The 14,163-nt window shown below is 30.6% G+C and overlaps 1 protein-coding gene across 1 annotated transcript in view; it reads left to right on the top strand.

Annotated features, from left to right (window-relative positions):
* The window catches only part of LOC132756986 (sodium- and chloride-dependent glycine transporter 1-like), a 33,246-nt gene extending 21,951 nt beyond the window's left edge, over positions 1–11,295 (top strand). Inside the window, exons 10-14 of the mRNA XM_060748138.1 lie at positions 1,122–1,262; positions 1,457–1,556; positions 3,125–3,225; positions 4,700–4,864; positions 5,376–11,295. Coding sequence (XP_060604121.1) covers positions 1,122–1,262; positions 1,457–1,556; positions 3,125–3,225; positions 4,700–4,864; positions 5,376–5,762 — 894 coding nt within the window. The 3' untranslated portion in view covers positions 5,763–11,295. The remainder of the gene's footprint in view (positions 1–1,121; positions 1,263–1,456; positions 1,557–3,124; positions 3,226–4,699; positions 4,865–5,375) is intronic.
* Positions 11,296–14,163: the final 2,868 nt, after the last annotated feature.

Raw genomic sequence — 14,163 nt, 5'->3', positions numbered from 1 at the left:
TATATGAAGCAATTTGACTGCACACTGTTTATTAAAAAAGAATATCAAATTTAGAAGAAATATCAGAGAGAAAAAAGGAAAAATAAAAATAATTTGAATTAACTATAAACCACAGATTTCTTAGCATTACTAACAAATTTATCATAGAATAAGTTTCAATACTTTATTGATAGTGTTGAAGTTTATTCTTAGGTATTAACTTCTCACTGTTAACATATCATTCACTATCTATTCCTTGGATTAAAGTAATTAACTCTCTGTCAAATTATCGCCTTATATCTATATAATTGAACGCTGGTAGAGAAGAATTTGTCCTCAATCAATATTGTTTAAGTTCTTTTCTCAGTAGGTTACCAATAATCATTAATTTACAAATGTATTCAGAGATAAATATCACCATGAGTTTATGTGGTGAATGGAAAATTTATATCCTAAATATTGTTCATTTAATGTCAATATTTATTATCCAGAGGAAACTAGAAAAAAGTCATTTGATATAATTGTTGACAATTTATACATTTACGTGGGTATGTAATGTTTGTTTTAAAAAACATATTAACAGGGTAATTTGTTATTTCAGAGACATAGATAACATGTTATCTATGTCTCTGATTATTTCTAATGAAAATAGATTGAAGTTTCATTTAGAAGTGAGAAAATATTATTTATATTGTGTATATTTATTCACATTGATGTGTGGCAAAGACAGTGAAATATATTTCATATCTTCAGTAGAAAGGAAAATGTGTATCATATATTATGCATCAAGACCAAATAAACTTGCCATATATTCTGCACTTTTTGATGTAATTCATAAAGAATGGTACTCAAAGAGCAATAAAGAAAATATCTCCCAGTATAAAATTACTGATATTTATGCATTTGTTCATACTTTGTTACATCAAAATAAATTTGAATTCTAAATTTCATGTTGTATTCTAACTTCTCATTGACTGTTTTTAAATGAAAAATCCATGTTTCATATGCTTAACATGTGTTTGAATCTGTATGTATATTTTCATTGTAATAGAAAAAAACATTATAAGTCTTTTGTATTTTTCCTTTCTTCATTTGTATTTTTCCTTTCTTCCTTTCTTCATTTGTATTTTTCCTTTCTTCAGTTTTCGATGGTGGAATGTCTTCTAAGTGCCTTTGCAGATGAATATCCAGCTTGGTTTACAAGCTCCAGAATAAGGTCTTTCACATATAGAACTACGGTTATGGTCTTGTGCTTCCTCTTGGGTGTTCCCATGACGACCAATGTGAGTATTCTAAATGAACCATTTTTTCTGAAGAAATTTTTTTGGGCAAGAATTTTGTTTTGACTGGAAACAGAACTGAAATTAAAGTGATATGAAAAAACAAAAGCAAAATTTAAAAAAAAAAACAAAAAAAAACAAAGCAAAACAAAAAAGAATATAGCCTTGAGTATTAAACATGTATTGATGTTTTTCAGGGAGGTATGTGGTTATTGAACCTGGTAGACTACAGTGTGAGCGGTTTTCCACTTCTATTTGTTGGTCTTCTTGAGTGTATTTCCTTATGCTGGATATATCGTAAGTACAAATTACCACCCCTTCATAATTTAGGTTTAATAGCATCAAATATTGTATCTGTATTTCATTAAATAAATGAAAAGAGATCAAATATAGTGTTCTTTCATAGTTCAGGTCTCATAGTATCAATTATTTTATCTTTTCATACATTCCATCGCTAAGGGCTCTTGATATTGAATATTTGATCTTTCCATTTATGTTCCTTCAAAATTTAGCCAGCCTGCAAATTTGTTTCTATATGCCACCATTTTAAAACCAGGCTTACCTGCAAATGCAATTCTATATGCCACCAGTATAAAGCCAGGCCCAACCCACAAATTTGTTCCTATGCCGCACCAGTAAAAAGCCAGGCCCAACCCACAAATTTAATTGTATGCCCCACCTGCATATCCATGTAGTCTGATAATATTACTTGCTTGACTCCTATAAAACTTCATATATTAAACCCCATCTATTAAAATGAATAGTTCTTAATACAAAGCAGGCCCATTGTACAAATTAAGTAGTGTCAAAGTTGATTTTTTTTCCTTTCATTTTTTTTTCTGCGGCTGAAATGTTCAGCTGAAAATAAATGAAGCACATGTTACAGAAATACTTTATGCATAGCTGTGATAAGAAAAAGACCTTGAGAACTAGATCCACTGTTGTTTTGTGGTTAGATAATCATTCTAGAATTTAGGTTGTCATGGCAACATGAATGGATTTTGTTTTCAAAATTTTCCAATACAATGCTTTTTCTTGCTTTGCTTAAAATGATGACAATGGAACTCTTATTTCAACATATTTGTTTGTGTTTTTTTTACTTTATTATGTTGCTATCAGAATTATGACAGTCTGTCAGACTTAACCACGGCACATCTCAAATTCTGAGCAAACTAATTTTCAAAAACATCTGACGGAAGAGAAATATAGTGACAGTTTAAGAAAAGTAGAAAACATTCAAAATCTTAGTAACTTACACTTTGAATGTTTTATGCGAAATATGATAGAAATTACTATTAATATCACAATATTTCTTCCACCTTTTAACAAAATAAGGATTATTTTTTGCATTTTTAGATATCTTATATGTTATCTTTGTGGATAAGCAAGGTTTAAATCAACTTGACAACTCTTTTACTTAATACAATATGTTGTCAATTTGTCATCAATATTTGCACAGTTCTGGAGGAATGCTCCATTAGTTATAAATATGAGGGACAAAATTAAAAACTATTTCAATTACATTTAAAATTATCACTTTTATATCTCATCAGGCAGATTAGAAAGTCCCCTGATCTCACTGATACGTTTCAAATATCACATGAAACAATATACATGTATTAAGTTTAATAGTTCAATTTTAAATGTTCTATATTTCAGATTTTAAATGTTCTATATTACAGATTTTAAATGCTCTACATTACAGATTTTAAATGCTGTATATTTCAGATTTTAAATGCTCTATATTATAGATTTTAAATGCTGTATATTACAGATTTTAAATGCTCTATATTACAGATTTATATGCTCTGTATTACAGATTTTGAATGCTCTATATTACAGATTTTATATGCTCTGTATTACAGATTTTGACAGATTTGCAGAAGACATTGAAATGATGTTAGGAAAGAAACCAAACCTGTTCTGGAAAATCTGTTGGAAATTCATCACCCCATTCATTATTGCAGTATGTACATTGACAAACACTCCTCAATCTTTTGTACTATTATTAAGACAGCTAGCTTTTAGCAACTAATTAAAGGAACTCCACTGAGGTCTAAAAGACTAAAAGCATAAAATTTGAATTGTTTTTATAGTATAGCTGGGAAACTTAAAAAAAAAGAGAAATATGTAGAAAATAATTATGAAATATGCTAAGATATAAATTGAAAATCATATTTTTTGTGCTATTTTTATCCCAATTCAGGTCATTTTACACAAATGAAGTAATTTTTCCTGAAAAAAAAAACAACAGAGGACTTGAATGATCTTAAAATTTGGCACACAAGTTTTTGGTTTAAACCAATATCAAATGAAAAATAAATCTCCAAAAATTATTTCCCATCCCATTATGTCAAAAAACCTCAGTGGTGTCCCTTTAAAGAGATAAAAATAAAAATATATGTCAAGGAACAGCTTGATTTTATGTTAATGTACTCTTGTTAAAAGCATGTTATTCCTAAAATGGAAAGTGGTTTTTAATGCCTTCCACTCAATCTTTTTAATTTGTTTGTTGGAATTTATTAGTACTGTATATAGACTACATTATATGAAATTATGCAGTGGCTAAAACGAAATCAGCAGGGGCAAAAAAGACAAGGCCATTCTAGTATTTAATTTAAAAGATATCTTATTACTAATGCTAACACTATCAGAAATTCCTCTTATATAAACAAAGAAGGCCTTATACATGTATTAACAAAGAAGGCTGGAAGTGTGATCTATTTCACAACAATGCATTCGCTGTTCTTATTTCCTCCCTCTGTATATTCAAACCGACACATTAACGGTGCCATTTTGTTTGAAAGTCTGATAAATAACAAACAACTTTGTTGAATTTTGTTCTGAAAACTATCTAGAATGATAGAAAATGGTCTAACTTAGAAAATAAAGAATCAGAATTGATATCTATTTCCTTCGTAAAAAGTGCACATGTACTGACAAACCTGTGTTACAGACTGTCCCTATTCAGAGACTGTATGCAATTGAAATTTATATTATATATATCCATTATCTAAATAATTAAACAAATTTGTGGAAATTGAAGCAGTGTGCCTTTAGATTCACTCAGATTTTTATGAAAATCTAGAAATTGTTCATAATTTACGGTACACATAATGTGATTTAACCTTGGCTAAAGCATGTTCTAGACACAGAAATTATACATGTATATACTTGTAATGTCTCCAAAAAATGCAAATATAGCACTTACTTCATTTGTATCAAAGGTAAAAAAAGCATGAAATATGGCTATATTTTGCAGATATTTGAATATTTAATCATTATATACATTTAATTAAGGCTTAAACTGTTTTCTTCAGTGAAATATTTTGAATATTTCTTTATTTATCAAAAAGAGTGCAACTTTAAGAGTAAAATTCTTCTAATTTTCTGTCATCTAAAAAAAATTATATAAATTACACATTGTTTTTTATTTGTAGGTTGTTATCTTAATGAACATTGTATTTTGGAAAGAGCCCGATCTAGACAACATCACATATCCCGCGTCGGCGTTGGTCGTATCATGGCTTATAGCTGCCTTCCCTATGGTAGCTATTGTGGGAACATTCCTTTATGAATTCTGTTACATCTCCGGCGGTTATGAGGTATAGTAAAACATTGATTTTATTTGTATTTTTTTTCATATGTTTGTATATACTTTTTCCCAATATTTCCCATTGTCAAATCACTGGATTAGGCAATAAGAAAAATAGTCATTATAAAAGATGTTGAACTTTGGTAAAATTATTTTGTTGGACTAAATGTACTTCTTGGTTAAGACTTTACAATACATGTGAAATATTATGCAGGTCAGGACATGGTAAATAATTGTAACAAATGATCACATGTTTTGGGGTATTTTTTTCCATGAGGATTTTTCCATTATTTATTAGGCTTTTGATGGCCCATTGTGCAGAAAATTCATAAAGTTCTTCAATATATTAATGAAAACAGCCATTTTGTTTATATTGTAAGCCATACATATAATCAATATTTAACAGATGTTTGAATTGAGAGTGAATTTGTAGCTTCATTAATGGGAAATAACTTCTTTTATTGTTACAATTACCTCCCTTGGCTCATGTATATTCTGCATTATGATTTGGTTCCTTGCAGCTGATGAAGATGAAGATGCAGCCTACAAATGATTGGGGACCAGCTAATTCTATAGACAGAGATCGGCATGAACGGTATCATGGTGACTTCCTGCCATTATTTTGTATGGACCCAACATTACTTGGTAAACTTATGGGCAGCAACTTGTCGAACCTTTCAAATATATCGGAAGCGGAAATGACTAAAAGACTCGGTGGATTAACACCCGCCCAATCAGAAGCTGTGTTACAAATCATTGCACATAGCAGCACAAACGTTAATAATACGCCAAACCTATCACCAGCAGCGTCCCTACTCGCAATTGCACGTTCCAACGGAAGTTTTTCACAGTTAGCAAATAATCAAAGAAGACGAAATCATACAGCAAGTGAATGCTCAGAAGTATAAAAGGAACTGTTAAAATCACAAACTCTCATATTCTTGTTAGGGTCAGCACAGGAAAAATATGCAGCAATGTTTCTAAGACATGTTGAATTCCGCTTATGATGTTAGTACGGTCTGGTGTTAAACGATATCTTCATGTCATTGCATCCTTAGAAGACCTTCGATTACTTTAAGAATATACAGAAAGAGGTAATTAAATTAGACTTTCTGTACCTACTGTAATTATATAACAAGATAAGTGACCAAAATGAGTCATTTACAAATTGAACATGCAGTATGTGAATATAGAGTCCAGAATTGTCACATCCTTACCAATACATAGCAATAAGTTACAATAAAAACTGAAAGAAATACAAATATTTCTAATAGGTAACATCAATACATTATTATTGTCAGCTCCAAGGATCTAAGATGGCATCATTTAATATCTTTGTGCAACCTTGTACATTTATTTTGTCACCATGGGCTTGTATCTTTGGATACACTGACCTATCATTATGGTTTATATGATAACTATTCAGGATCTTGTTATAATGGCGGTAAAAGGGTCAATTGACTGTTTTATTTGTAATGATTGAGCCATCATTCGAAATTTGGCTTGCCAAGATATTATTTGTTCATACTAATAACTAAACTTATTTTCATTTCGTTTTATTTATGTCCACTATCATTTGCATTTCATTAAACAATGCTAGGGTGTGTAGATTATGGTTACATGTCCCAAAAAACACTGACATGTCCTTAATCTATGAAGGCTCAGTGAAAACAAGCCCCAACATGTCTTGAAACTGAGCCCCCAACATGTCTTAGAAAAAATATTGCTTCTTGTGTCATATTTTATCATTCATTAAACATCGCTAGGGGGCGTAGATTATGGTAACATGTCCCAAAACACACGGACATGTCCTTAATCTATGAAGGCTCAATGAAACCGAGCCCCAACATGTCTTAGAAAAAATATTGCTTCTTGTGTCATCCCTAACATGTCTTAGGAAAAATATTGTTTTGTGTGTCATATTTTACCTGTTAACTTGCTGAATTTGTGTACTGGATTTGTTCTGCTTTGAATATTGAACCTGCCATTAAAGATTTCAGTATCAAAATACTAAAAAACATGAACTACAGCAGGTTAATTAGCCTGGGTTCCAGTCTGTCGATTTTTTTATGTGCTTCTGTTCGGCAAATCGACAGTTGATACTATCAAAACCAGAGATGTTGTGTTATCTATGACGATCGAGTATGAAATAGCGCGTAAGTTATGAATAAATAAAAAAAATATCAACGCCTGAATCCCAGGCTACAGGTTAATGGTTTCACACAAGTCTGAAGTAACTAATGGTTACACACAAGTTTGATGAAACATTTACAGCAAAAAAATATTCAGTAGTTGAATAACTTCATAAAGATTGTATATCATTATGTGTAGTCCAAGGGTCAAAAATCATGTCCATGACAAAATGTTATTAATTTGAGATTATGCAAATGTGTTTACCATATAAACATCGAGACAAATGTTGTCATTGTGTTCATTTTTTTTCTGCAGAGTGAATAAGTAAATAAAAAAGAAAGAAAGTATTATCAAAAGTGAAAATTGTTTCACAAAAACATAATGTATATGAAAGTATTAACTATTTTCACAATTTGTAAAGATAATAAATACAATCATATTTGTTTTCACAATAAATAAAATTGATAATTGTTAATACTGAATGAGTAAAAAGGATAATTGTTTATACTGAATAAGTAAAAAATGAAAATAGTTTATACTAAATAAGTAAAAATTAAAATTGTTTATAAAGAATAAGTAAAATATGAAAATTGTTTACACTGAAAACGTAAAAATGATATTCGTTATACTGAATAAGTAAAAATGATATTTGTTTATACTGAATTAGCGAAAATGATAATTGTTAATACTAAATTTGTTAAAACAATAACTGTTTTCACAGAATTAATAACAATGAAAGTTGTTTACACTGGATTGGAATTTTTTTTAAATTTTAATACTGAATTAGTAAAATGATAATTGTTTAAACTGAATAAGTAAAAATGATATCTGTTTACACTGAATTGGTAAAAATGATATATGTATTATACTGAATTGGTAAAAGTGACATATGTTTTTGTTGAATACGTGAAAATGAAGTTAACAGACAGAAAGTGAGACAGACAAGCTTGACATTTGAGCTGTGTCATGACAAAACCAACATAATGGGTTTGCGACCAGCATGGATCCAGACCAGCCTGTGCATCCGCGCAGTGAAATCAGGATCCATGCTGTTCGCTTACCAACTCTATTACAAGTAGAGAAACTGATAGCGAACAGCATGGATCCTGATCAGACTGCGCGGATGCGCAGGCTGGTCTGGATCCATGCTGGTCGCAAACGCATTATGTTGGTTTTGTCATGGCGCGGCTCATTTGTATAAACTTTGATGTATCGCAAACACCAAATGTTGTTTCGGTGTTTTATCATGTTTAGTTGAGTTTATTTATTTATTGTAAATGCTGGATTGTGTTCATTATTTATAGAATCAGTCATTTACTATTTAACATTATGTTGTGTTAAAACAGTCATCTATTTTATGTTAGGTGTGAATAATGTTTGCAAATCTTTGAAAGAATTGTGAAAACTTGATGAATCAGAACTGATGTGATATAATTTAAATTGATATTTTTGTAATTTAAAGTAACTAAATTCATGCTATATGAGGTTAACATGTTATTTTTTGTCCCCAGTTTGGAGTTTATATCACATGAAAAGGTTTTTACACTTTGTGGATATTTGGTGAGCAGCTACAAAATTTTGCCAACAAAATCATGTTACATGTAAGAATTAATATTTATATCAATAATGTTTTAAAACAAATTTAAGTGTGTCCTACATCTGTCATTTTGTCCGCCGTGATAAACTATAAATTTACATGATCAAAACTTATGTTTATTATTAAATCTGATAGTTAACACTTTAGACATGTTGAAAGTTTTTTCTTGTACATGTATATGATACTTTTTTTAAACTTAATGTCTTTACAACTTTATTGACTTGCCTAAAATTATACCAAAAATGATAAAGCTATTTTTATATAAAGATATTAAGTAATATGATTAGAAATGAACGGTTATTATCGAGTTTATCAGTATGTCTGAATGTCAATATTTTGTATACAAGCAAAGTTGTATAAGCTGAATTCATCCAGATTTTTTTTTCTCAAAAAAATGAATTAATCTGAATTCAGTATCAGGGTTTTCATTTTTATAAGAGGCAACAGATGTGCCAATATAAACAAGGGTCAAGGCTGATATTTTAATTGACAGACTGAAAATACAACTGATTTTCACTGATGATATGGAACGCCAATCTGTTAATAATGAAAACCCTGATTGTATTCATAATTCATAGTCTGTATGGAAAAAAAATGTTTCATTGAATACAAGTTTATGTTTTGAGTGATATAAGTTATAATGGTAGGCATAGATCACAGTCAATATTCCTTGTGTATCTCTGTGTCCTGGTGCTGGCAAATTGGAATACGCGGTAGTTAATTGAATTTAAGGTTTAGTTATATTGTTTTGACAAATAATTGACTTATTATTCTGGGACATTATTAACTTATTCTGGGGCACAGTTAACTTATTCCGGGACACAATTAACTTATTTTGGGACACTATCAACTTATTCTGGGACACAGTTGACATTTTTGTAAGGCATATCATGCATTCTAGTCAGAAATAATTATCTTTTTTGGAACCTTGACATTTATTTTCAGTATGCTGAAATCCTTTTATTTACTATTAACGGACAACTTCCAAATTCTGAGGAAAAAAAAATATTTTTTTTAAATTTGGCTACCTGAGCTGAATTTGTGTAATGGATTTGCCTTGCTTTGAATTATGAACAGTCCATGCAAAGTTTAAAAATGGATTTCAAAGTCAAAATACATAACACAAGCAACCAACGGTATAGAGCCTGGTCAGACTGGCTGGATGTGCAGGTTTGAGTGGCTCCGTATTGGTTGCAAAGGCTAAACAATTTTCTGTTCCAGGAAAGTAACTGTTAAAAGGTCATTATTAAAGTTTGATTGTTGAGGTATGGCATGTTGATATCAACATATCATTTTATCAATATCACAAGTCCTGTGTTCATAGATTAATTAGCAAGGTTATCACATATATGTACTTTTTACATGTATATATGTATCATATTATTTTAATATTTTCTTTTGAAGAAGTTGCATTGTATATAAATGTAGATTAAAAGTTGTATTTTTAATGTTTTGTTAATTTGATTTTTGGTATCACTAGTCCATTTTAAAACATGAATTTTGCCTATGGCTATGGGCATTAGCAATTTACATTGGAGGAGGAAAGAAATATGTTACTGAAATACCATAGAGTACAGTTTGGTTTTTTGCCATATTTTTTTAAGCAGTAAAATGTTTAAATGCAATCCAGATTAAGAGGGTGGGCATTATGATGTGACATATGTACTGGTTAGTCCAAGAAATGATCTCAGTTGTGGCGGAACTAAAAATCCAAAGCTTTCATCATAAGAAAGTTACATGATCTCTAACTTAAACTATTTGTGTGTTAAACTATTTGAATATACAGTGTCAAGTTCACCTTTGACACAGATTAGAATCTTCCAGAATCTAAACGTTGTTGAATGACGTATAGAAATAATTCCTGCTAATTGCAGACTGTTTCACTTTGCTAACACACTTTTTCCATCAAGGCTGACTGTTATTATTTATTGTATGGTTTTATTTGGTTGTTTTTGATGTGTGGGGAAGGGGGTTGGCTAAAAATGTAAGAATATAAAGGGTTTTTTACTTTGTTAAAGGTACACTATTCCCATTTCGGAGGGGGAGGGGCAGCTGTGGTTAAAATTAAAATAAAATGGTAAATATACAAGGTTTTGTTTTTGTTTAATTATTAAAGGCACACTATTCCCATTTCTGCTAAATGTCCACTTATCACGTTTCTGCTTAATGTAGCAATTTTCAGTTTTTTTGCTAAAGTAGGTCTTCTGCTAAATGTAAACTAGGTACATGTAATACAAAATGTAGCATTTACTAGGTCATGCTAAATGTTAGATTTTACGAATGTACTTCTTATCACGTTAAGTTTTTATTGTAATGTGAAGTTTTGCAGTGACACTTTTCTATTACAGATATTTTATTTACTCTATTTTATTTGCTTAAAATCTAGAACATATCTACGCTTTTTAACTGTTCAGTAATTACTTATTTCATTCTGGTTTTCTACTTTGAGTGATCTTTGAAGATTGGTATTAGGTTTAGTTGCATATTTAATCATGTATATGTCTGTATTTAACAAACAGATGATAGGGAAAACCTTACACAAACAAACAAAAAAATAACAATATTTTGAAAACTCCATCAATGGTATGTGAGAGGTCACAATTTTGTTACTTGACAATAGGATACGGACAAGAGCATGCTCATGCTCTTGTCCATATTATTCTGCGTACCGCCAAACAGATTTGCCATTCAAAATTACAGGGAGTTAAATAGAGTGTATCAAAACACAAAAATTGATTAATCACCACTATAGAACAAGGTCAAACAATGCAGTTGTGCATGCTGGTCAGACTGGATACTGGTGGCAAAGGTTATCCGTAATTTCATAAACCACTATAAAGCAAAGTCAAACAATGTGGTTGTGCATGCTGGTCAGACTGGATACTGGTGGCAAAGATTATCAGTAACTTAACCACTGTCAACCAGGTTATTGATTTCATGGTCATACTAAGTCATACTAAGTATAGTTCTGGACGACAAATCTAGTCTTCTTTTAACTTGAAATGTTATTCCCAAAAAATGCTTTAATATGAAATTTTATATTATTTTTTTTTTAGAAAACATAAAAAAAAGAAATGGTAAAATAATCTTTTAACTGGCCAATTCAATGTCAATTTTACTTTAGAGTGTTGATGACATTACTTCATGTAAGTGTTATATACACTTATGTTAATAAACATCAGTTATAATACAAACAGCAAGTAACATGTGACCTTTCCATTTTAGAATTTTTTATACATGTATGTCTTTTTAAAAACATTGTTTTGTTGCTTTTAACTATTGTCTTTCAATGAGCAGTTTAGAATCTCAAGTTCAGGGTAGTATTTGATGATTGTACTTGAAAATATTACACAATTGTTATATCTGCTGAGTTATAAACTGTGTTAAGGTGTTCCATCCATTACAACATTATCTTGGAATCTTTTTATTTTTTATCAGCTGTTTACAGTGTAATACCTAGGGGTGTCACAGTTAGAAAAAAATATTTAATGCTTACCGTTTTAACTAAGACATAATAACCATGTTAAATACTATTTATTAACTTTGTTTCTTTATGACAAGATAGGCCATTTTGTTTATGTTTTGTTGTACTCAAAAATGATTACAATACATCTCCGAATATGGTGTAACTTTTTTCCACTAGGGTCGTAAAAAAACAGTTGTCAATATCTTGTTATAAAAAACTAAGGTATTATTTAGAATCAATTTAAAAAATTTTCACCCCTTTCTCAGTTACTGGTTTTTGAATTTTCTAACTGGTTTTTAGCTAAAATCCAGCTGTATCCGTTATAAAGAGATAATTTGTAAATGTGACACCCCTAGTAATACCTGAATAAATGTGTATACATTGTAAAATTATGTATTGAGAAAGTAAATTCAATGTTTAAATTCATGATGTAGACATTGTACACAAAATTAGCAAAATCTGTAAATTACATCCAAAAGTATATTGATGTCAATAAAAAAAAATGGAAAAAAATAAAGATACAAAAAAGTGTTTTTGTTTGGTTTTTGTTTTGGTAGCAAAATTTCAGACCCAGATATGCTTTATGCAAAATCCAGAAGTAGTCCATCATGAATTCCTCAAAGCGGTTACTTCCCTTTATAAGTACACTAACGCTGAAAAATTAAGGGGAGATCACTGTGTAATGATTGTCAAATGACAGGTGCATTAATTATCAAACCTCTGAGGGGAAAAAAATAGTTCCCGATTGATTGCGGAAATAGATTCAAATAATTTTGTTACGCGGATGAATATCATTTTAATTAATGAAGATTGCTCTGTTATTTCCGTAAAGCTTCGGATAATTGTGACTCTAGGACAGAGACATGATTTACATCAGTGTAAACAGGTTTTCTGTGAACAAAATATCTCAGATCCACTTAAATTATTTCTTACATGTAGCCCATTGCATAGTGTTGATAAGGAAATTGAGATTAATTTAAGATGAGAGTTAAGTGAATAGTCTTCAATGCTGGAGTTTAATGTAATCTCGACCAAACTTAGTCGGCCTTCTTTCAGTAATTTCTTTCCCAAGTTATAGATAAGCTATTGGTTGGATTTATTTTCCTATTTTTTTGGAGGAGGGGAGCTAGGTACATAATCTTCCTCACAAGTAAGATTTCAAAGTCACTCAGGCAGGACAAACTTAAATGTCCTTGTAAAAATTTGCAATCATTTCAGATCATGCTGTGCATATTGTATTGCAGATGGATTCGTAGCAAATAAGGCATGTCACTACAAGTTATTCTATAGACAAGAGTGTGGAAGATGCAGGACGGACAAGGTGGCGGCTAGAAGTTCATTGGGGTTTTTTTTCAGACTTTACTTTATTATAAAGAATTTCTGGGTTTTTTTTATTAATTTCTGAAATAACTGTATGGATTGTTTATTATGTTTTGGTATAAATCAAATCTTCCACAAGCTGGTCAAGCAAGGAATCTTGATTTTTAACCAGGTTTTCCGAAGGAAAAAACTGGTTATTAGATTGAGGTATGTCGGCGGGCGGGCGTAAACAATTTCTTCTGTGCGCAACTCCTCCTACATTTCTCAACAGATTTTGACCAAACTTTCACAGAAGCTTTGTCATCAAGTGCCCTGGCGCATATTGTCGGGGTTTAACGATTAGATAATATTTGACCTAATTATGGCCCTTTGTTTTTTTTCCTTATATAGAATATATAGTGAACAATTTCTTCTGTGCGCAACTCCTCCTACATTTCTCAACGGATTTTGACCAAACTTTCTCAGAAGCTTTGTCATCAAGTGCCCTGACACATATTGTCAGGGTTTTGCAATTGGTATATATTTGACCTAATTATGGCCCTTTGTTTTTTTCATTATATAGAATATATAGTGAACAATTTCTTCTGTGCGCAACTCCTCCTACATTTCTCAACGGATTTTGACCAAACTTTCACAGAAGCTTTGTCATCAAGTGCCCTGGCGCATATTGTCAGGGTTTTGTGATTGGATAATATTTGACCTTATTATGGCCCTTTGTTTTTTTTCCTTATACAGAATTGAACAAATTCTTCTGTGCTGAACTCTTCCTACATTTCTCAACAGATTTTGTTCA

Source organism: Ruditapes philippinarum, unplaced genomic scaffold, assembly GCF_026571515.1.
Source record: "Ruditapes philippinarum isolate M1 unplaced genomic scaffold, ASM2657151v2 ctg67_1_1_1_1, whole genome shotgun sequence".
Lineage (NCBI taxonomy): Eukaryota > Metazoa > Mollusca > Bivalvia > Venerida > Veneridae > Ruditapes > Ruditapes philippinarum.
This window is presented reverse-complemented; position numbering and strand designations above follow the sequence as displayed.